The 23991-nt window shown below is 37.3% G+C and overlaps 2 protein-coding genes across 6 annotated transcripts; both read right to left on the bottom strand.

Annotated features, from left to right (window-relative positions):
- On the bottom strand, positions 1-7661 carry mfsd12a (major facilitator superfamily domain containing 12a). 2 transcript variants are annotated; one of them, XM_084411337.1, is made up of 11 exons: positions 6994-7661; positions 6317-6527; positions 6062-6194; positions 5339-5545; positions 5052-5144; positions 4854-4946; positions 2428-2598; positions 2102-2196; positions 1834-1964; positions 1660-1710; positions 1-1146 (listed from the first exon to the last, which is right to left on the bottom strand). In XM_084411337.1, exons 1-11 carry the CDS (start codon positions 7262-7264, stop codon positions 1070-1072), a joined length of 1533 nt encoding a protein of 510 aa, XP_084267463.1. In that variant the 5' UTR covers positions 7265-7661; the 3' UTR covers positions 1-1069. The 2 variants fall into 2 exon arrangements, with proteins under 2 accessions (XP_084267463.1, XP_084267464.1); XM_084411338.1 differs by lacking the exon at positions 1660-1710.
- A 2032-nt stretch (positions 7662-9693) lies between these two features.
- On the bottom strand, positions 9694-23379 carry csnk1g2a (casein kinase 1, gamma 2a). 4 transcript variants are annotated; one of them, XM_084410842.1, is made up of 10 exons: positions 22873-23009; positions 19594-19742; positions 19267-19501; positions 18898-18983; positions 17758-17842; positions 17525-17673; positions 17355-17438; positions 16188-16289; positions 15434-15540; positions 9694-11032 (listed from the first exon to the last, which is right to left on the bottom strand). In XM_084410842.1, the coding sequence occupies exons 2-10, from the start codon at positions 19690-19692 to the stop codon at positions 10978-10980; spliced, it is 1002 nt and encodes a 333-aa protein (XP_084266968.1). In that variant the 5' UTR covers positions 19693-19742; positions 22873-23009; the 3' UTR covers positions 9694-10977. The 4 variants fall into 4 exon arrangements, with proteins under 4 accessions (XP_084266968.1, XP_084266969.1, XP_084266971.1 ...); XM_084410843.1 differs by having other exon boundaries at positions 17525-17670; XM_084410845.1 differs by lacking the exon at positions 16188-16289 and having other exon boundaries at positions 17525-17670; positions 22873-23379.
- Positions 23380-23991: the final 612 nt, after the last annotated feature.

The following is a 23991-nucleotide window of genomic DNA, read 5'->3' as shown; positions in this document are numbered from 1 at the left end:
TTAAGAAATAAACACTTTTATTTAAAAGTCAATTTAAACAAGACGTTTAAGATAATAAAATACAAATATTGTCTTTTTATAAACATCCTGGTTTTGCTGATTCCTTTCCATTATAATAGAATACATTTAATTCATTTCAGCTACATCTGAGCGACAGCTTTTATGAGTTATTTTGAGTGTTTAAAGTCCCAAGCGTCACGCAAAATCAGCTGACCAGATGTTACATCTACTCACACTGACACTGCATTCCTGCTAATGAGTAACTACTTTCAAAGACAGGTTACAATGATACAGATATGTCCGTTCACAAAGAACATTTATTCTGTTCAGTAAATCATATGAACAGAACACATGTCAGACACAATTGTCTTACATATGAAAACCATAATTATACATATATATATATAAAAATATACAAGAATGGTTATTGGGGAAAATGCACATCATTGGCTCTCTGGTCCCTAACAGCAAAACCCCACATATCTCACGTCAGAACATGTGCCTTGAAATGACAACACATGGCTTTATATACCTGATTTAAAAGACCAATTCTTCCCTTTTTCATGAATTCCCTTATGGAAAAGATAGATGGATTCATTTTAAGTGTTATCTGGAATGATGCATCCATCATAAAATGTGCGCCGTCTTGCATTGGCCTTCATGGCAGGTACATAAATAAATTCCCTTATTGTCATAGGTTTGATTTAAATAACTGAACTAAATTTATAATCATAAATAAAAACAATTCTGAAATAATAAACATGATATAATGTGCATAATAAAAAGTTAGTCCCTTTATAAAGTGTCAGTCTACAAGGACTGCTGGGTTAAGTGAGAACCAAGAAATAAAAAAACATGATAAAAAAGATGAGCGATATTAACTTGTAGTGAACCTGTATTGTAGAAATGTATCAAGATGTGACCGCTCTATTGACTTAATTAGCAAATATTGTCAGTGTGAAACATTATTCTGAACCAAAACCTGATTTTAACTCTAACCTTCACCATTGTAAGTGTAAACCAGAACTCTCTGCATCAGAGCTGAAGAATTTCTGCGTCTGCTGCGCGTTCAGTCGACTGAAGGCTGTTCAGAGCTCTCGGAGTCCTCTCTATCACTCCCCATAAGACCAGTCACCTCAGGCAGATCTACAAAACCAATACAAACATTAGATATTACATGTCATTAAAATTCAGCTTTGCCATCACAGGAAAAAATTACATTTTAATATACATTACAATAGAAAACAGTGAGCATTACAGACAGCAAAATTCTTAAAAATGATTACAGACCCCAAACCTTTGAACGGTAGTGTATAAGTATGGAATCAACCTTTTATTATCTCCAAAAAAATAAAAAATAAATCACTTTTAAAGGGGTCATTTCACATTTTTTATTATTTAAAATCCACTTATATACTTAACACTTATATGCCTCAAAGCACTTGGTTATCAGAGAAAAACTGTTGGGAATAAATCCGATTTATATGAATTGACATTTCTTACAATCCTTTATCTCAAAAGATCAAGGAAAACAGACCACATGATATGACCCCTTTAATTTAAAGGGGGATGATTGTGGTTTCTGATTGTATTTTGAGGAGAAAGTCATTTAGCTCAGATTCCTAATAGTTATTTCAGATGCTGACATGTGGCCCTCACCCTTAAAGTCTTTGCTGTTTATTGAACTGTTCTCATGATCTCGCTTAGATACTGAAATACAAAACAATGTGTCAAGTCATGAGGTGAAGATGTTATTGACACTATTAAAAAGAGGAAGTGTATGCATGAAACAAGTGAGACAGACATAAATTACAGTTTAATCGAGTTTCTTACAGCGCACAATCTTTATAGGCCAGATAAGGATCGCGGAGAGGCTCAGTGCTGCTAAAACGGCCACTCCACCAGTGACGATGACCATGATGTAGTGGTAATACCACACGCAGGCCGGACAGCATACCATTGTGCTGAATGAGAGAAATCATACACATAAACACTTTCAATTAAAAATAGTTACTCTAAAAATCGAATTAAGCCATTGAAACAGTCTTTCTTACTCACTTTACATTCTAGTATGCATCGATGCATTCAAGTACACACTTACCGGCAGGGGTGTAGCGCCTGAATGATCATGACTCCCAGACCATTAGCCACCTTGTCTGTGAAGCTCATAGCTCCATAAACAAAAGCCCCGCTTTGCTGTCAGGAGGAACAAAAAATGTTAGTTTCCTGCGACTATTTTAACACTTCTGAAACTAGTCCCTTTGAAGCACATGCCTTTTTCACTTCTGCAAACATCTGCTTTTCTTACTGGTTCAGTTTTGTTACTGTTAAAATTGTTAGCGCTTAATATACACTAAATAAAACAACAGCTTGAAGTGGTTGCTGTACGTTTTCAGTTCCTCAAGACTGATTGATATCAACACTTACTGTCTGATCTCCTATGAGTTCAGCCGTCATGGCAAGAGACATCACCAGGATGGTGCCAGACCCCACCCCTAGCAGGACCGCTGCCCCATACACCTTTTCTCCCATGTGTGTGTCCAGCAGCACCCAATAGGAGAACGCCAGAATCAGCAACAGTCCCAAAAAATAGGTCATCTATCAATAAGAAACAAGGAAACTTTAGTATAAATCATATTGTATCGACTTCCAATACTGTACATGAAATTGTCTAGTGCATTGTTTTTCCTTTTATTAATTTTCAGATTATCCTTTGAAATTTGGATGGGCGAGAACAGTCTAGAGCGAGGTTCTCAACTGGGGGCCTCAAGATGAATTGATATGACTTATAATAAGACAAAACAAGCATTAAATAATCTACACAAAAACCACTAAACCAAGATTTCTTATTTTGATTCAACCCTTCTATATATTTTTTTCTTTGAAGAATCAGGGTTCAAATTGTCTTGAAAAACCTGGATATATGTGGTAGCTTCATTTTAAAAGTGTCATTTCCTGACCTGGAAAAGTCGTATAAATTAAAAACATTTATAATTCCATAGTCATTGTATATATGTCAAGCTTAAAAATATTTCATCAGGTAAAAATTGTGAGTAAACATTTTTTTTTTTAAGTAAATAATGAATGACTAGGAGAGTCATGTTAATACATTATAAGAGCAGGATCTATTAAAGATATTCAGCACTGAAAACTTTTAATTATAATTATCTATGTTACTTATCTATAGACATTAAGCCATGTTTTTAAAAGTCATACATACTCTTCAAATTTCACTCAACTCTTCATAAATATCAGGGCTACTGGAATTAATCTGTAGTGTTTTCATTTCGAAATGCTACAACAGCAGTTTATTAAGAATAGAAGGGAAGCATACTAAACTCTGGTATAGCCTGTCTGATAATGTTCGGGGCTCAGACTCACTCTCCCAGTTTAAATCTAGATTAAAGACATCTCTTTAGTTTAGCGAAACATAATGCATCTCATATCCTTGCACTCCAGATGTATATCAGACTACAGACCCTTTCCAAAAAATTTGAATATCATGGAAAAGTTTTTTTATTTCCATAATTCCATTCAAAACGTTAAACTTCCATAGATTATAGATTCAGGGCCCACAACTTAAACGATTTCAAGTATTTAGTTGTTTATTTGTACATAATTTGGGCTTCCAGCTCGTAAAACCCATGAAAACAGGATTTCAAAAAATTAGAATATTACATGAAATCACACAGTAATTACACAGTGATACCATGGTCACTGAACCAGGTTTTGGTTCATTTGGCAGTGTGGGCAGGTGCAAATCCTGCTGGAAAATGAAGTCAGCATCTCCATAAAGCTTGTCTGCTGAAGGAAGCATGAAGTGCTCTGAAAATGTCCTGGTAGACGGCTGCGTTGAGTGGACAGCACAGTGGACCAACACCAGCCGATGACATGGCTCCCCAAACCAACACAAACTGTGGAAACTTCACACTGGACTTCAAGCATCTTGGATTGTGTGCCTCTCCATTCTTCCTCCAGACTCTGGGACCTTGGTTTCCAAATGAGATGCAAAATTTGCTCTCATCAGAAAAGAGGACTTTGGTCCACTGTGCTTTATTAAATCCACAGTCAACGCAGCCGTCTACCAGGACATTTTCAGAGCACTTCATGCTTCCTTCATTTTCCAGCAGGATTTGCACCTGCCCACACTGCCAAAATAACCAAAACCTGGTTCAATGACCATGGTATCAATGTGTAATAATAACTGTGTGATTTCATGTAATATTCAAATTTTTTTAAATCCTGTTTTCGTGGGTTTTATGAGCTGGAAGCCCAAATTATGTACAAATAAACAACTAAATACTTGAAATCGTTTAAGTTGTGGGCCCTGAATCTATAATCTATGGAAGTTTAACGTTTTGAATGGAATTATGGAAATAAATAAACTTTTCCATGATATTCAAATTTTTTGGAAAGGGTCTGTATATCAGATCGAACGACATGACTATCTACTGCTTGAAATGTTATGAACCGCTGCTATGCTAATTATTTTCAATTTGCTTTTCTGTTTCTACCTCGGGATGCCCAAGACAGGAAGTTTTCTAGCACTGATGCAAAATAATAAAATAAAACAGCCAAGGATGCACATCAGGTGTGTATATGACGCTCTATCTGTGTATTTAAATTGGCACACCTCCAACTCAAAGTCTGGGCTCAAATAAAAATGAAACGTTTCCTCACTGGCAATTACAACTTTATGGTGGCATTCATGTGTGCTCAACTCATAAATATGATCACACATACAGTATATGACACAGCACTACTGACTGGTATTGCTAATCACTTCCAACAATAGGAAGAGTTATTATGGCTTAAATTTCAATCAAAAGACAGAAATGCAAACTCATACTCACACATTTGCCTATTAGCTTGCTGAGAGGTTTCATGATAAATGAGGAAGCAAAGCCACTCAGGAACATGACCAGTGGAATGGTGGCTATGTACTTCTGCAAGACAGAGGGTCAAACAGAGATTACTGTCTATTTTCTTCAATGCTTTTGTTGCTGATGCTAATCTGGGTGTAAAGTGAAGTATTACTATAATTGTCGTACCTTTGGCAGCAGTAGTGTGTAGGTGAGATACATGGAAATATATGTTTGTGACAGGTTCACTATCAGTCTGGTGGACATGTAAAGCACAGCCACCTAAATAGAGCAGGGTTTAGAGAAGATGTTAAAGTCAGTTATAACAGACAGTTGCTAAATACTGTTTCCTGAAGATTTCACACCACTGTGATGAAGTGATAACATTGTGTTTCAACCCGCTATTCAGATTATTCACAAAAGCTGAGAATTAAATGCCATGCCAGTGAAGAGTAACATGGGTACTGGCTACTAACCTGGTAGAATGACGGCTGTCTCAGCCAATGCTGCCACTGCAGTGGATTAGTGGGAGGGGCCGCAGTGGCGTTGTGAAGAAGTGACTGGCGCTCACCAGGACTAGAGCCATCCTCCTCCTGACGGGGACGTGCGCCCTTCTCCCGCGTGCCCAGGTGAAACAGCACGGAGAACAGAGCCCCAATGCACACCACTACAAGACTTAGATTCTGTGTGTGAAAAGATATTTCTGCATTAAGCTTGTCAGAGCTGTTTTGTCCAGGCCTACATTTTGTAACCTGCTAGGTGAATGTCAACAGAAGCAAAGGCTGAAAAGACTGGTCCATAAAAATCAGCTGAAAACCATAAACCATTGATAACATTAATTTAACAACATTTTACTACTCATCTAGAGAAACATCTAAGGGAACTGTTTTGGGTCATCTAACTTTTAATGAAATTTCCTGGAATTTCCATGGTGCTAGCAAAGGCAAGGCATTATTTTTGTGCATATTACATATAAATTGAGTCTCTTTTCTGGTTTTGGTCTTGATTCTTGGTCTTATTGTGCACATACCAATCAAAATACCTATACCTACAAAAGTTTCATCTACTTTTAGGAATACACTAGCAAATAGATGTTCACAAAAATTTGGACTTTATAGGGTCTTTAAATGTAGGTGTCTTGTAATTCAGGATTAAATGAGCGAGAGTTCACCTCAGCACAATAAAAGTTCAGCACTCACTCTGAAAACGGGAATGTCAACAGGGCCAAGGTTTTCTGTAATGGTAGGATCATCTCCATCCTGAGTCTGAAAATGAAACATCAACCAGGCCACTGCATACACTGTGATGTTGGCTATCACCGTAAAGGCATACCTGAGGGAAACAAGCAAAATACAATAAAAAGTTAAGACATCATACCGGTAAGTACAGGCAAAGTCCTCCAAACAAGCAACACAAGAATGTTTGATCATTAGCACAGAGCTGCATGAGTTTACCTGTACGCAGTGAGCTCCACTTTCTCATGCTCGCAAGACACCAACTCGGGAATGAGGGAGAGATGGGAAATCTGGGTGGCCGCCCATCCAAACTGGAAGATGACGATGAAGGGGGTAAAGTAGGTGAGACTGACCCACTGTGGAGTGTTCGGATCACAGCCCAGGCACTGGTTAAATATAAAGGGGAATGATAGGAGGACGCTGATGGTCCCTAGGTGGGGTAAAAGAAAGTAGATGAGAATGTATAACATCTTATAATATGCATGGAATAAACCTTAAAGAGACAGTTCACCACAAATAACTGTGTCATCATTTACAAAATATGCAATGACATCTGTTTTTAAAAGTCATACAGCTCTGGAACAACAATGGTGATAACAGTACAACATTTGAATGATTTTTTTCTTTAACACCATGAAATAGAAGATGTGATTAATTGTTCAATAAATGTAGGGCGGGACTTGTGGATGGTTGTTGCTATTGCTCTGATCTCACGTGAGTAAATGCCAGTAAACACGTCATCAGAGAACAGATGTAATTGCAAGAGAGACGGAAAGTTATTTTGATCAAAGATTACGAGGGCACAAAAGATAATAATTATCTGTACGGATAATTTATTTACAATAAATAGTGCAATATTCCATAAAATAAAAAAAATAGATTTCATGGGGACTTACCGACTAAATGCCATGTTTTTCTTTTCCCATACGATCCACAGCCGGGTGTCCTGTCAGACTCATAACCGATTAGTGGAGTACAGACTCCATCCGCTATCTGCCCCACTAACAACAACACGCCCGCATATGTGTTCTGAAATCCCAGCACTGAGTGATAAAACACCAGCAGGTATGTAAACCACATCGAGGCACACAAGTCGTTGAGAAAATGCCCCACTGAGTAACTCAGACGACTGACGGCGGGTAAAGAGGATTCTCTGGAGTCCGACATGATTAACGCGATACAGTCAATTCCCAGACGGCTAAAAATTTGTATTTCCGTTTATCCACCTCTGCATATTGTCCTCTCCAGCGCCGGCTTCTTCACTGCAGAGAACGAGTCTAGTGTGAAGGTCAACTCATAACAGTTGTAACTGCAGTTCCTATGGTTTTGATCAGCTGACTTTGCAAATAAGTCACGATGGACGAGGCGCGAAATAAAACGTCATCATTCTCTTTCATCGATTGAGACTTACACTTTTAAATGATATATTGGTAAAGAAGATCATATGCAGCATGGTTAATGCTGAATTTGTCTGGTGCAAAAGAGCTAACGTTAGTATAGCATATCGTCTTGTTATTTTCGATTCGTGTTGTCATCACGTGCGCATTAAGCCACGCCCGCTCTCATTCATTCGGCGTCTGCTTTTTAAAAGCGAGTCCGGTAAAAGTCCCTTTAAGATGTTTAGTTTTTTTTCACATAGTCGCGTATCAATATAGGGCGAGAGTCCAGTAAGTCCCGCCCATCCGTAAAACCCCACTGGACCTCTAGGTTGAAAAGTCAATGCAAGTGAATGGGAGAAAATAATTATTTTCTGGTCCCGTTTGAATTGTGCCATGACTGTGAACATATGTTGTCTGTTGATTTTTTATATAATTTTTCATGTTACGAGTTTGACAGTATATTGTATGATTCTTTGGCTAGCAGTTACGAGACATAACGAGAAAGACTACATGTCGCCTATGTGACGTCGCCCCATAACACATTTCCCTCCACTTGTCAAATCACGGTGCTAATGCTGCGATAATCTATGCAGACAGATCGAGATGCCTGTGTGTTTTGTTTTGTACCCAAATGTCACCATTCAAACCAAATGGGCTGTTCTTTCTTCAGATTCCCGTCTGAAACGCGTCGAAAGCAGCGAAGAGTTGTAGTCCACAAAGTGCTCTCACACAAAGTCTAACCGTATCAAACTTCTACCCGCTAAATTGTAGCATTCTTCACACGAAAAATTATATTAAAAATTCACAGACAACATATGTTCACATTCATGGCAAAATTCAAACGGGACCAGAAATTAATTATTTTCTCACATTCACTTGCATTGACGATTTTTCAACCTAGAGGTCCAGTGGGGTTAGCGGAAGGAATCGCGAGAATACGTTTCACGCATTTGGGTTTGCTAGTGTTTGAGCAGTTGTCAAATATCACCACCTGCTGTTCGTGCAGAACTCTACATATTCCTCCCGTGTTTTTTCCCTTTCCTCTTTTGTGTGCGCACAAGTCTTGTTGAGTGTATTTCTCTCTCTCTCTCTCACACACACACACACACACACACACACACACACGGTGCCCAAAGCCTCAGGTGGAAAAACTACTGCCTTGACACTGTCCCTTCCTTCTGACATAAAAAGTGTTGACACAAATTGTCTGAAAAGAATCCATGTATTGTTGACCTAAAACTGAATTAAATATATCTAACTAAATGATTAATAACTTAAATGATTGAATATAATTTTTCACTTAAGAATATTAAGTATTAAATAGATTTTCTAAAACAGGCCACAAAGTATACAAGACTATAGACCAGTCCATTTTTATACCCCTAAAAGGGCAACGTTTCCCCTGAGATACAAACATTTAGACATATTATGAAAAATGTAAAAATTAATTTAAACAAACGTAATAAGCTAACACTTAACTTTTTAAACTTGCAAGTCTCCTCCAAATATTGTAAATATGTAAAATATAACAATTTATATCTAATGGTGAGTAGATTTCCACTACAGATGGCTGTTTTGTTTTAAATGCTGCCCGTGAGCTTAACAAAGAATGTATGAACAGTCAGTCACCATATCTAAACATTCACAACAAACACCCATTCAACATGAAACCAAGAGGCCTAAACTTTCACAGCCTCTCAGATGTTTGTATCCCCCAGAGTACAAACACTTTTTTAGGGTTAAGCTTTATCCAGTAAATCATGAACAACTGGTTGAGAGCCACTGTTTAACACCATATCTAAGAACAGCTCATTCAGGTTTCTTGACAGTCTGTTCTAAAGAGGTTAATGATTGAATAATCACAGGATGTGATAATTGACTAGCTCTGTTGTATCTGCAATGGGAAAAAAAGTCATTTGGAGGTTTAAAAATATCCTGTACTAGCACTATATAAACTACAAGGGTGTGCCACCTGCTAATATGCCATTCTGACAAGGTGTACCCAGTGAATTGTATTACGGTACGCAGGTTAAGTGGTGTTTAAGGCACTTGCCCTGCAGCTACAAATGTGTTCTATGGCACCACAACCTGGTGACTCACTGCAACTGGCTGCGTTTCATCAGGTGATGTTGACTACCGTTGAAATTAGCGCAGGGATCGACCACAACCATAAACTCAATGCAGTGATTGTGCACAGACACAACATGTACCATCGTATGAGGCATAGAAGAAAAGCAACATTTAATAGGTATGTAAATCAATACACATCCTCACTCTGATAGGCAACCTCTGTTACTGCGTATAAACCCATAGACTCACGTCTTAATGGAGCTTTGCTATGATACACTTTACAACAGTGAAAAAGAAATCTGAGAAATGCCAACGGACTCCATTAGACTGGCATGGAGCGCACCGTAGAGAACAAACACTCTGAGAGGGCCATGGACACCCCGCCTGGATAGGAATCGTAGAGAGGGACACATTAGTGTTAAATGTTTTACTTGGAAAGGCACAAACTATGATTCCCAGGTAACTTAATCTAATGCGAAAAACAATAAAAGCACAATTTTGACAGAGAGCATCACTTTTGTCCCTTTGGGAGAGACCAGCCTGCTGTATAAAATGATCCCACGTCTGCCTTTATTTCTGTTGCTTCCTGTAATTGTCAATGGCAGAAATTCCAAACGGTTTGCTTTTTCCCCTCAAAAGTGCAATTCACAGAGGAGAGATCCCATGTGTTTCTCTCCATCTCCCACAGTACCTGAGACCAGCCACTGTGCTACAACATCATCATCCACATGGACAGGGAAAAAAAAAGAGTAAGTAAAAAAACAATGAAGAGAAAAAGAAACACTAAGAGTGGTTAAAAAATGTTCACACATTCTACAACATGAGTAAAACTGTTCAACTCAGGGAGAGCAGATCTTCAAAACAACTTTTTAAATTACAAAAACAAAAAGGAAAGACAGAATTTACATTGGTTTTTCTGATTCCTGTGTACGTTTCTCCATATATCAGTCAGCAGTCTTTCCCCACTTATTTTGATCCCATAAAAAAAAAAAAAACATCATGGAGCACATCACTCACTCATCCAGCCAGTGTGTCAAAGTGAACGGATGTCTGTGTGTCTGGTTGCCTTTTAGTTTTACTCAAATAATGGTTTTGCATGTCATCTAAAATACAAGTTTAAACAGTCCATCTGGTTTAAGTCACATAACATATATCATCTTACTTCTGACCACTAGTCTCTTCTGGTTTCCCACATTGTACAAATATATTCATTTGTTCCACTGAATCGTTTCCTTACAAAGAGTGTCAGAGCCCAGAGTGCTGAGGTGTGTCCTCTGAGCGGATGCCAAAAGTGAGGCAGTGAGTTTCTGTTCTGATGTGGAGCAGAGACAGAAAGGGATGGAGCTCCGTGTTTCAGCTCCCAAGTCCTTTGCTTTTATTTTTTTCTTTAAACGCACCAGTGACTTAACGTTTCAAAGATGTTCCTCCTCCTCACTTGTGTCGCTGGAGCGCTTTCCTCTTCCTCCTCTTGAAAAAACAACAGCACCTGAAATGAGCGATAGTGTTAAATACAGTTTTGCAATCTCCGCCCTTCATTCTCAAACTTGTCACACACAGTCTAGTCGAGGTTTTGTTAGGCAGAGTTCAAAGCAAATTTGTTAGCAAGAGATCAGACTGCACAATTGTGTGCAGCTACTGTACATGTGACTGGTGCTAATACAACCAAAACATAAATACATTAATGCTACAACAGTGCTTTGACCCATTGAAGCCCATGGCAACTCAAACGTTCTTCCTCTTTTAGATGAACAAGGAATTAACGAAGTGAAATATTTCAAATATAATACATTTTATTATATAAAATGAATGAATCAATAACAAATGTATTTATTTATCAATTTTAAAAAGTATCTGTTCTTTACATGTTTAAAAATAGTTAAATGTAACAAAAATTCATAAATTATTAATTATTATAATTATTAAGCCACTAATTTTAAAAAGGGGCAGTTCACATGATTATACATATCAATTATTATTAAAAAATACTAAGTGGTTAAATTAACAAATAAATCGATTTTTAATATAGATATTTATTCATCAGTTTGAACATTTTGATGAATAAATTGACAATTCCTTTTTTCATTTTAAAGGGGCATTCCAAGCAATAAAACTGTAACATTTATCATTTGTCTTTGATCATACACTATAAAATACCAAAAATCTCTCTTCTCATTAGCAATTATAATACCACAGAAAAAAAAAAAAAAAAAGAACCATTTAAATTTTTTTATATAAATGTATATAAATTTAAACCATTTATATGTCTATGTGGTGTTTTTAATATGCTTTAAGACCAACCATGTGCAAATTCATAAGTCAACACCATTGCGGAGTATTTTCTCCTTAAAACTGCAGTGAACCAAAGACAGTCTCAAAAACGTCACAGACTACCTTGTAACCAAGTGTCACGAGGGGGGTGGACGGCTTTAGCATATCATTAACTATTCTCTGAAGCAGAGGAGTCTCAAGAGAAGCTAGGTTATCCTGGTATATTTTTCTGTTGATATGAAAAATCGGGTACATTTAGCAATATAGCAGGTGAATTATGTATATAATGTATATTATGATGTACTACATGCCTTTCTCCACTAGAGTGTTCAAAGTATTTGTAAGGATGCTGATTTTCAGAAGGCAGCTGTCTGACTCTGAGATGGCGAACGGGAACATGGTTTGTATGGTATTTGCAGCACATTATTAGCTGTTTGATAACGTAGACAAGCCCAAGGTTAATCAAAGTACTGTTGTCCGACGTTGTAGAGAGCGATACATAAGACGCATTACCATTCTGATACATCGACTTGTAGATGAGCCTGTATAATTCGTTCTTCCACTATCATTTTCTGGTAGCGCTGCACGATTAAATCGCAATTTCCATGTAATCGCACTTAAACTGATTTGTCTTATGCGATTTTGAAATCGCAAAGGCTGTGATTATTTTTTATGCGCAGCTTGTCATTGATGTACGGCTCTGTAAACGCTGCTCCATCTGAAAGCACTGTGAGTTTGAGTCCCTTATAACGTGCATTTGAAAAAGCAACACGCGTCAAACAGCTTTCCAAACAACATTTAATAACATGCTTTTACTCAAAACTCACTTCATCACGACAGTTGAGCATCCCTCTGTGAGATGATGTGGCTTCTTACACAGTCGTGTGGTTATTAGTCACGTTTAATCAAAGCGTTTCAATCTTCTGTTTATTCAGCTACAGCGATTATGCCCGATAGAGATTTCCTGTAACGCCCGTTTCACACATACTCCGTGTGCAGTGCGTATGCAGTGCGTGTTGCGGTGCATGTGGTACAGGAGCAGCACGTGCTATAGTGCTTTCACAGATGATGCGTTTGCTGTGCGTAACTGACCCACGGCTGTACCACAAACACATACTCACTATTTGTATTTCAAATCCAGAAATTATCTGCAACTTTTATAAAAAAAAAAAAAAAAGTTTTGTCCGTTTTTTTGTCAGTGTTTGTGTCTTTGTACACATATACACTCTTTAATGGACGTATGCATGTTTAAACACAATTTAAACAACGTAGGCCTATTATTCCATGCATTACTTCTACTTGTATTAAGTTGCTCAAGCAAGTGGTCAAATATTTAACCATGTACTTATATTAAAATCGCAAACATTTTAAATTAAAACTTAAAATTGACAAAAAACGCAGACTCTCATGCCTTTTCTTTTGCATTTAAATTTGAATACAATACATCTTGCATGTCACAAAGAACTTGTTTTTCCACCTCCACGAATGAGACGAGTGCTGTTCATTATGTCGCCTCGTTGAGGTAAATTGTAGTTTTCCTTGCTTTACCCCGGTCTTAAAGTAAAAAGATGACTGTGAAAAAAGTAGTATTTAATTAAATGCATTTATGGTGAGATTACTAAATTTTCAGGTCAATCTGTGTTCATTTTGACTAAACTAAATTAAAAATAATGAAGTGCACAGATAAATCATTTGTAATAAACACTACAATATTACAATAATACGAATTGTAAAATTTTATTTCATGGCGACTTTAAGACCGGGGTAAAGCAAGGAAAACTACAGTTTACCTCAACAAGGCGATCAACGACACTCGTCTCATTCGTGGAGTTGGAAAAACAAGTTATTTGTGACATGCAAGATTTATTGTATACAGATTAAAATTATGCAAAAGAAAAGGTATGAGTCAATTTGAAGTTTTAATTTAAAATGTTTGCGATTTTAAGTACCCTACATGGTTAAATATGTTACCGCTTGTCTCCAGCAACTTAATATATAAATCTATATAGAAGTAGCATTGAATAATACGTTGTTTAAATTGTGTTTAAACGTCTATTAAATGGTGTACATGTGTACAAAGAGAATCGCAATGCTGACAACATTTTTTAAATAAAAGTTGCAGATAACTTCTGGACTTGAAATAAAAATAGTGAGTATGTGTTTGTGGTACAGCCGTGGGTCAGTTACGCACTGCAAACGTAGCATATGTGAAAGCACTATAGCGCGTGCTGCTTCTGTACCGCATACGTACTGCAACACACACCGCATACGCACTGCACATTTGGCGTGTGTGTGTGAGAGCGCCCTCTGGTGTTCAGATGGAGCAGCATTTACTACCGATATAGCCGCACAGCACGGACAAGCTGCGCATAAAATAATCGCAGCCTTTGCCAAATCGCGTGCGGTTTCGTTGCGACTAATTGTGCAGCCCTAGTTCAAACACATAAGGCTGAATTAAAGCAGTGTTTCCTTGCCATCATGTCGCATTTACTACAGTAAAGCTGACCGAGTACATCAGGTAGTGAGTGGAAGCAGGGTTAATTAGCATATTCATGGTTCTGCGAATACTAAATGAAGCAATTCAGTTACATTCAAGCTATTTTAAGGCATACTTTTTCACAGGAGAAAATGTTTAAATATGTAATTTTGGTGAGATTTAAAGGATAAAAGTATTGACTACAGGGGGACTTTTAAATATTAAACAGTCAATGAATTATTAATGCTAATAATAATTAAGTAAATGACACATTAAAGCATTAGCATGTAGCCTTCAAATATTTAATTAAGTAAACATCGTTTTAAATGGGTTAGGTGAAAAGTAATATAATGAACAACAAATAAGCACATTATACATACATTACACATACTTGTTACAGAACAAGTGGCAGGTCTGTTAGTCTGCATTTACATTTAATGCACACATCTATTTTGACATATCAGACTTTGTCTCATCTGTTGCTATGGTTATTACTGTCAATCAACACAATATCGGATTCAATCCTGCATTTAAATTGTTGTCCCTCCTGAAACTTTGCAGTGTGTACTTAGCAGCATTAAAAATAAATCTTTCATTCAAACTGTGAATGGGTTATGTACAGATGGTAAATAAAGAGAGCTCCCTCTATAATCAAGAGCGCGTTCTGACTAATTTCTTAAACGCCTCTTGTTGGTCATTGCGTTCATGTGCTCAACATCGACTACATCGCAAGGTTAGGTACTGCTGCTTACCAGTTGACATTCGCCTCAAACATTTGAGTAGTTAATAACATTAGCTAACTGCAGCAAGGGCCAATATGAGACTAAACATAATTCAAAATTCGTCTCTCATATCAAAACTCAGCATCCCTGCACATAGCATTGCTACTAACGTTAACTGCTTCAGGGAGTGATAAACGCTCACATTATCGGCTCAAGGAAAATACAAGAATTTTTTTTTAAATATAATTTTCCAGGACAACAACCAGATTTTCCAGGACATTTGACATTTTACAGCACTGGAAAATTAGTCATCAATTTTCCAGGTTTTCCAGGACGCGTGGGAACCCTAAGGATGTGTATTACGCAAACATGTACTTTTAAAAACAACTGGCAAACTTAAGACTCTTTAAATTGTCCTTACTTTGTATCATCAGCCACCTCCACCTCAGCAGGGGCAGTTATAGGGGCGTTAGAGTGTCCCGCCGTAGGATCGTCTGTATTCACTTCTCCATTGGTCGAGCTCATAACCTGAAGATTAATTTAAGGGAGCAGGCAATTTGTTTTCAATATGGACTGGCAAAGATGAGTAATAAAAGAAAAACCACAGTACACAGGATTTATTTTGTCTAACTGGACCTGCATATTTAACAGTTCATGTAACTCAGATTGGGGCTATGTAACCAATTAAGGACACTTTTTTTTAATAATTAACCTGGTTGCTTAGCACCAACCAGGACGGTTACGAAGAAAGGGGGAGTGGGGGGGTGGAGGGGGGTATGTAAAATGAAAGAACCGTGCTTGGTTAGATAATGGAAATAAGCTGAAAATGAGTTTAGTTGGAATTCTTATTACACTAACATATTATAAAAGAAGAGTTACACCCTGGATAACTGTATGTACACAAGAAAACACCCATTTGTCTAGCTTAACTACTTATATACAATATAAGCAGTATTTTCACACTGAGGTCACTAAATGAGTGTGTCACTAGATAAGTGATGTGTTTTGGACAAGGGCGGAGAGAGGAGAGAAGAGGAGACCATTTAAGTGTCTACAGCTGGAAGATGGACAGAGGTGTCTCAAGTGAGAGGACAAAAAGAAACAGAAAGACTAGAGAACAGAGAAAGGAAGAGATCGACACCAACAGCATGCAGTACTGCGCAAACACCCAGTACCTGGACAGAGCCCCCCAGCCTATCGGCCGTGAGGTGCGACCCTAGGAGCTCCCTGTTGGTCACGGGAGTGGGCTGGGACTCACTTCCTTTAGGTTCTGGAGACTGGCATGACAGCAATGGGGGGAAGGGGGTGGGAGGGTGGCAAAGGGCATAAGAGATGTTTTTGAAAGGAGGTGAGGGTGTAAAGAAAAAAGAACAGAAAGAGTTTAAAGAGGAACGCCTTCCATGCACAAGCAGACTGCTCTAGCTAACAGGATAGAGGTGGAAATAAAAGCGTGAGTGAAAAAACAAGAGCATGTGACATGCAGAGATGGAGAGGAAAGCTAAGCTCTTATCTTTCACAAACAGCTCATATAAAAATGTATAATGTAACAGATTTAAAGGGACTGTGACCAAGACATGGAAATACCACCACCTAACAGAATGGCATTCAGCGTTTGAGGAAATTACAGATCTTCAGACTAGCAAAAAAAACTACTCTGGCTGCAGGAAGTTGTCTAAGGTTGGTTGATGAGTGAAAACAAACATTTACCACATACTGCTGACATGGGTTAAAAGAGTCATGAAACACTGAGTTAACATTTCAAAAACTACACTGCATTAAGCAATGTTTTACCACAAATAACCAAAGAAAAGGAAAAACAAAATAAAAAAAGAAACTAGTACTCTGTCCCATTCTTCCTCTTTTACATGAACAAGGAATTACTGCTAAAACTGAAGGTGCAATATTCAAATATAATAAACATCACTTTAGAAAATGAAGAAATCAGTAGTAACTGAAATGTATTTCTTCAAATTGACAAATAAATACGTTTAAAAATAGTTAAATGTAACAAAATAATTTAAACATTTAATGCAAATTTAAAATGTCATTTTTAAAACCAAACCACTAAATGAAAAAAGCGTAGTTTACACATGATTATTAATAGAAATTATTATTAAAAAATATTAATAGTGGTTAAATTAACAAATTATATAAATTCATTTAAAATATGGATATTTATTTGTCAGTTTGAACCTTTTTTTAACCTTTATTGGGATTCCAAGCAATGAAACTAAAACCTTTATAATAGGTCTTTGATCATACACTAACATTTCAAAACAAAGAAAAAAGAAAGAAAACGGATGTGTTTACATCGCTATCAACAGCATGAGGGTGTATCTCACCTGGTTTTTGGTCTGTGGTTGTGCTTTGTCTCTGCTGCTGGGTTGCAGAGGTGTGTCACTAGGCATGGGTCCTATTGGAGTCGGCTGCATAGACATGTATAGGAAACTCAACATCCATGTACTTGCATCATATACAAGCGGTTTATGGCACGACATCCAAACAGACTTACCAGCGGCTTACCGACCCAGTCATATTCATAGTCAAAGACATAGCCATTTCTGTCAAAGAGGTCTGTAAAGAGCTTTCTCAAGTAGTCATAATCCGGTTTTTCAAAGAAATCCAGTCTCCGCACGTAGCGCAGGTAGGTGGCCATTTCTTCTGTGAGACAAAGTCAAAGTTAAGACAATGCACCGGAGGTGAGAATGCACGAGGTATGTGGCCATTTGAAAAGAACTCGCTTACCAGGGAAACTCTCACAGAGCACTTCTATAGGGGTTGCCCTTTTGGTATCTCCAATTTTCTGATAGCGCTCCTTAAGTGTGTCAGCCTTAATGAATAAAATGGGACAGAACAAATATTAGAACATTTTGAGAATACCAAAAATACATGTGTTCAATATATTACCATCTTTTATACTAATAGTATTAGCAATTAATTATTTTACAGTCCATCCTGTTCTGCATAAACATACTGCATACTTACAATAACTTGGTAACAATTAGGTACTACCCCTGAACCTCTCTCTAAACCTAACCTTAACCCATGTAGTTATTTTATATGATTCAGTATTTTCTTGGGTAAATACACTGCAAGTGCACATAATGTAAAATACAGTGCAACCATAATAGTATTTTGACCAATGAATTTCCATGACCTCTCCAGTCATCTGTGATTGAAAAAAGAATTCAAAAAAGCGTATCCTATAAAGACTACAAAGCTCACAAAGGAAAATTGAGAGCTAAGACTTTCAGAAAAATGTACTAGTAAAAATTAATGTGAAAAGTTTATTTTAAAATAATTTTCTGCTGATATTTTCATATTTTCCATGACAGTGGGAACCATGTACTAGGCTAAATTATGATTAGCATGTGACATTTAACAGGAAGGTCACATAAATTTACTTATGCGACTATAAAACCAGATAAAGATGTAACCAAACACATCGGGATATTTTTTTGGGTCTTCTAAATAGGTCAGCTTATCAAGGCTGTATAGCTATTGGTTATTCTGCTGACTTTTCATGATAGTGACAGATAATGGGGCCTGTCACTTTTTCAGACATTAGCTGAGTGAGATAAGACTCTCCGACCAAAAGGATACCATTAAAAAAAACTGTTACAAGAGTGAGAACTGAACAGAGGGGAAATTCTTACCACAGATTTGTACTTCTTAATAGTACAAAACAGCACAGAACTGATAAAATGCTTTAATCTCTCATATAAACCAGAATCTGTGCTTTAAATATTTAAAGAAATGTAACAGAATAAAACAAACCACATTTTCTATAATGGTATCACACGGTCTTAGTTTTAAATCAAAACACTCTTAAATCAAAATGTATGAAGGCAGCAAACATTTCTTTCACTCCACCTACTACAATACCTTTAAGCCTTGCCAGGGCAGACTCCCCCGTAGAAAGTACATAAACATATGACCCAGCGCCTCCAAATCGTCCCGTCTGCTTTGCTCTACAAGAAAAAGACATGCAAAAAATTATTAAAAACTGCTGGTACACTGGAATATGTCTTCAGTCAGACAAAGAGTCTTAATTCACTGAGCAAATATATTTTTTTATGCATTTAGCATAAGAATCAATACAAATCTAAGTTTTGTGGTTGAGCAAGCAGATTTGTGTCACTAACAGCTAAGCTAGGTTTTAAGACATACTTTAGTCTTTATCCCCCCATGAAATTCTAATAACCCTTCCTAAGCCCTGACAGAGCGAATCTTTCCCATGTCTGCGGGTCTTACCCTTCCCCAGGTGTGTGTTGATGCTCATGTAGCGAGCTGTCCCTGTCAAGCTCTTGTGCTCCCTGTAAGGGATGTGTTTTTTGGTCTCAGGGTCGATGTATTCTTTGGCAAGCCCAAAGTCGATGATGTGGATTGTATGTTGCCTCTTGGTCCCCGGCCGGCCCACCAAGAAGTTCTCAGGCTTAACATCCCTGTAGATCAGACTTCTTGTGTGCACATATTCCATCCGTGTGATCTATAATAGATAGAAGTCGTGTTAAAAAAATAAATCTATTAGTTTAAACATCTTTCTCTCTCTCTCTCTCATGAGTAAACGATTACACGGACCAGCTGAATTGCGATCATGAGGACGGTCTTTAGGGAAAAGGTTCTGTCACAAAGGTCAAACAGGTCCTCCAGACTGGGGCCCAGCAGCTCCAGCACCATGGCATTGTATTTCCCACAAGGCCCAAAGTAGTACACCTGAGGAACACCCTCTGAACACACACATATATAGGCAGTTAGAAAACAAATCCACAGAGTTCAATAATATAAATACAAACTGGCAATTTAGCAGCTTTAACTTCAATGGTAAGAATTAATAAGATTACGTAAAGACAGAGAACAATAATCTTTTGTTATGTGGTGTTCGGCACTCATATTGAGGTACACTACATTTGTGTGTATAATAGACATTATGGGGCAACAGATAAAAGGTACGGACTCTCAAATCTATTAGGCGATATGTTTAACTGGAACATGGAGAATATCGCAATTCTTTTTATGCGTGTTTGATTTTGATTATCACCAAACCTAAAGGCATAGGGATACATTCACAACCTGATTGGTATTGCCTATTTTGAGACAAAACAATGCTGTGTGCTGGGCTAAATGCGCTCGTTGTATTGTGCGTAGCCTACATATGATAGTATTTTGACCAGCTGAGAACTCGTGAAGAGCTTATAAAATGCGTAAAGGAGTCAAAACAGCGTTGGGAAAGTCTCCGTCACACACACAAATGAAGATCTGCTGCCTGCGAGTGCGAGGAGACATCTCCTCTGTCTCGCCACTATGACGAGAAAAACCATGCTTGAGCATTCTGTCCTTTTAAGAGTCTCATCTTCCTGTTTTTGGTTTGTCTACATGTCTTTGGTCCGTGTTGCGTTCATATATTATTCGAACCGCACCAGAGTTTGTTCAGAAGCAGACCGAGACCTATCTTTTCACCGGTCTCGGCCCGCTCGTTCAGGAGCGTACCAGGGTTCAGATGGCAACGTTCACACTTATTCAAATGAACCGCACTAACAGAGCAAACGCACCAGGGTTCATTTTAATCGAGCCAAACATGCCAAGTGTGAACACAACACACCCTAAAAAGACCACACTGGTACACTAGTTTCCTGCACACTTTTTTGTGTCACGACTACAGTACGACAATGTTAAAACAATAATATTTCAATAACACCTTTAATTTAAACCTCAGGAGCAGAAACACTGACATTGTTGTGGAGTTTGATTCATTTAAGCTAATCAGTTCTTTCATATTGTCCATTTCAATGAATAAGTGGAACAAATAATTTATCATCACTCAATATTCACATTTAGTCTCCATGTGAATGTTTTCAGGCATTCAAATGTTTTAGCAAAAAAAGAAGCAGCTAAATTTAAATTGGAAATAATTCTTAAATCTAAATCTTTATATAATATAATATATAGAATGTCTATATCTAGTTTACAACAATGGCTGTTTGGTCAAAACAAAACTTTAAGCCAAATTCTTAATTCCTTGGACCAAATTCATAATTCAGATCAGAAGTTACTCAAAATTCCTGGGACACATCTGAGTCAAAAAGGAGATTGCGCTTTTGCTGTAGCAGCGCCTAAACTTTGGAACAGTTTGCTTAAACATATTAGAGACACTGCTACTGTACAGGATTTTAAAGGACAACTTAAAAAACATCTGCTTTCAAAAGCTTTTAATCAGTCACAAAAAAAGGTGTGACACTGTAAAGCACATTGGTCAACTTGTGTTATTTTAATTGTGCTATATAAATAAAGTTGCTATTGCTATAAACAAATCAAATATTTTTAAAAGGGTGGATACATATTAGGGTTGGGCAGCGATTAATCGTGATTAATCGCATCCATAATAAAAGTTTGTGTTTACATAATATATGTGTGTGTACTGTGTATAATTATTTAGTCTATATAAATACACACATACTGTATGTATGTGTATATTTAAGAAAAATTTGGTATTTATATATAAAATATTCATATATAATATAAATCATGCAAATTTTTCTTAAATATACACATACATATGTGTGTATTTATATATACAAAATAATTATACGCAGTACACACACATATATTATGTAAACACAAACTTTTATTTCGGATGCGATTAATCGCAATTAATCGTTGCCCAACCCTAATACATATCAAGATACATTTTTTTTATTGATATTGAAAAGCCTTAATCTGGCCTGGTCACACTGTATCAGCACAAAAAGACTGAGTAACCCTGAGCAAGACCCTGAGTAACCTCGAACACACACAAAAATTAGATTCACAATAAAACTTCAGCATAGGAATGAGTGAATATTGAAATTGTAGTGACATGTTTTTCTAAAGCTCTCCTCATGAAAAATGCATAGTAGAATAAAAAGGGTCTTAAAGGGATAGTTCACCCAAAAATGAAAACAGCAAACGGCGAAAGAGTTTCACAAAGTAATGACAAACGCGGTTGCCCAGCCCTGTTTGTTTGAACTGCGAGAGGTGTTAAAGCTTACGCTACTCATACATCGTCAAGTGTTACTCTTTTGGTGTAAGTCGACTTGCGTATGCCCGTCTGCTGAACGCTATTTTAATCGATAAAGTTTTAAATATGGATATTTTTCTTACGCGAACGCATCGCTTCACTCCAGAAGGCCTTTATTAACCCCCCTGAGCCGTTCTGAGCACTTTTATCAGGGATGGATGCGCTTTGATGGACTTCCAAAAACAAAAACCCATTGACTCTCACTATAAAGCTTGGAAGCTTTTATTTTTTTAAATATAACTCCCGATTGTATTCGTCTGAAAGAAAAATGTCATATACACCTAGGATTGCTTCAGGGTGAGTAAATCATGGCCTACTATTCATTTTTGGGTGAACTATCTCTTTAATGCTGGGAACAGAGATCAACAGTAGTGAGAGACGCAACGCTTCAACCAGCAAGCCCAGGCTTTATCTGATCTGAGCAAAAAAAACTTAATGACATTCTTTTATTGATGAACACATTCTGAATAAATCATATAATTGAAATAAGCTATGTTAACCTGTCATATCTTTGAATACAAGTTAACATTTTTCTGTCCTGCAAGTCTTATCAAACGTTGTATAAAAAAGACGCAGCAAGTAGAGCAATCGATGCACAAGAACCACAGCCTGTGCTGATTAAATTCATCCTCTGTGCTGAAAAGAGGATGTGGACAGGATGAGCTAAAAGAAACTACCGATTGTAAATAGGATGTGAACAGCATAAGCTCTACAACAAATAGGCCTAACTGGTCTGAATATGGGTGCTAAACTGACTTAAAGTAATAAAAGGAAAATGGATAGAAGTACAGCCTGTTACTTACCCGAGTTGCCCAACTGTTTGTAAAACCTGTACTCGAGGTGGAGCTGGGGTGCTCTGGATTTGATTGGCTCCTATAAAAGAGTAAAATTAAATGACAAAAACATAAGTTTTGGCGTTCCTGTAAAGTAAAAGTAAAAAGCCAGTTTTAAACATTGGTTTTCGGTTCGCAAGAAAGCTGTAAACCATAGTCAGATAACTGACGTGGTCCTTATTATGGGTGTTTTGGGTTACGTATTGCAGTGGATCACTATAATCACAATAGTGACCAATGAAATTTCACAGGCAAAAAAGGTCAATAGTATAGTGATGTATGCACAACATGATGCAAAATATTTCACCCTCAAACAAAATTCCCCATTGTGTGGATTCCTATTGAAATTACTCGATTCCGACCGTGACAATTTGCAGAACAAAGGTAAACGTACCTTAACCATCTAAAGGAAGTTGCCAAAACTACTAATTACATGACTGGCTTCTATCATTAGGATATTGCTCTGCATGGTAGTCATCACTAAGGGTGATCTATTTAGTTTTTACATAAATAATGTAAGTGATAGAATGTGTACGTTCGTGTTCAGTTAAGTGCAGGATCGAGTCATCTGTGGCATCAGCAGCTCTGAGCATGCGGAGAAAAGTGCTGCTAAGCAGGAGCCAGAATGGAAGAGCCAAATAAATATATAAATAAATAAAAACAGATTGCATAAAGGCCACAGGATGTATTAAATACCCAGCAGTGGAGAGTAAGTACAACAGTGTTACTCTTTTAACATGTATTTCCAGCACGAGTTCACACTGGTAAATGGTCATATCAGGAGCAACGTCAAGACCCCTTTATTTAGTACCAGTAATTGTATAATACAGCCTTTATGTAGCTTCTTCAGAGAGGATATTTGTCTAGTTTAACAGAATCAGCACCACAAGGAACATGTATGTATCGACCTTTCATGTCACAGCAAAACGAAATCCTGAAATTGATGTTGTAGTATCTCCATGAAGCTGCGTGTTTCAACAGACCTGTGCTTAACTTGCTTCACTCTTATTACAAAATGTTTCACTACATTTCATTAAAGTGTGATTAAGGATCTCATTACAGCATGTAAAGGTGAGACCAAGGAGCTAA

The sequence above is a fragment of the Rutilus rutilus genome (assembly GCF_951802725.1).
Source record: "Rutilus rutilus genome assembly, chromosome: 6".
NCBI lineage: Eukaryota > Metazoa > Chordata > Actinopteri > Cypriniformes > Leuciscidae > Rutilus > Rutilus rutilus.
Note: the sequence above shows the minus strand (reverse complement) of the source record. Positions and strands in the feature narration are given on the sequence as shown.

Excerpts from the sequence above, each read along its gene's own strand:
- csnk1g2a (XM_084410842.1), bottom strand. The coding sequence starts at position 19,692 with ATGGTGCTGGAGCTGCTGGGCCCCAGTCTGGAGGACCTGTTTGACCTT. Across the intron at positions 19,502-19,593 it reads TCATGATCGCAATTCAGCTG|ATCACACGGATGGAATATGT; the intron begins GTCCGTGTAATC and ends TATCTATTATAG. Across the intron at positions 11,033-15,433 it reads GAGGTGGCTGATGATACAAA|GTGCTGTTGTTTTTTCAAGA; the intron begins GTAAGGACAATT and ends CGCTCATTTCAG.
- mfsd12a (XM_084411337.1), bottom strand. The coding sequence starts at position 7,264 with ATGTCGGACTCCAGAGAATCCTCTTTACCCGCCGTCAGTCGTCTGAGT. Across the intron at positions 5,145-5,338 it reads GACAGCCGTCATTCTACCAG|GTGGCTGTGCTTTACATGTC; the intron begins GTTAGTAGCCAG and ends TGCTCTATTTAG. Across the intron at positions 2,599-4,853 it reads GCAAGCTAATAGGCAAATGT|ATGACCTATTTTTTGGGACT; the intron begins GTGAGTATGAGT and ends TCTTATTGATAG.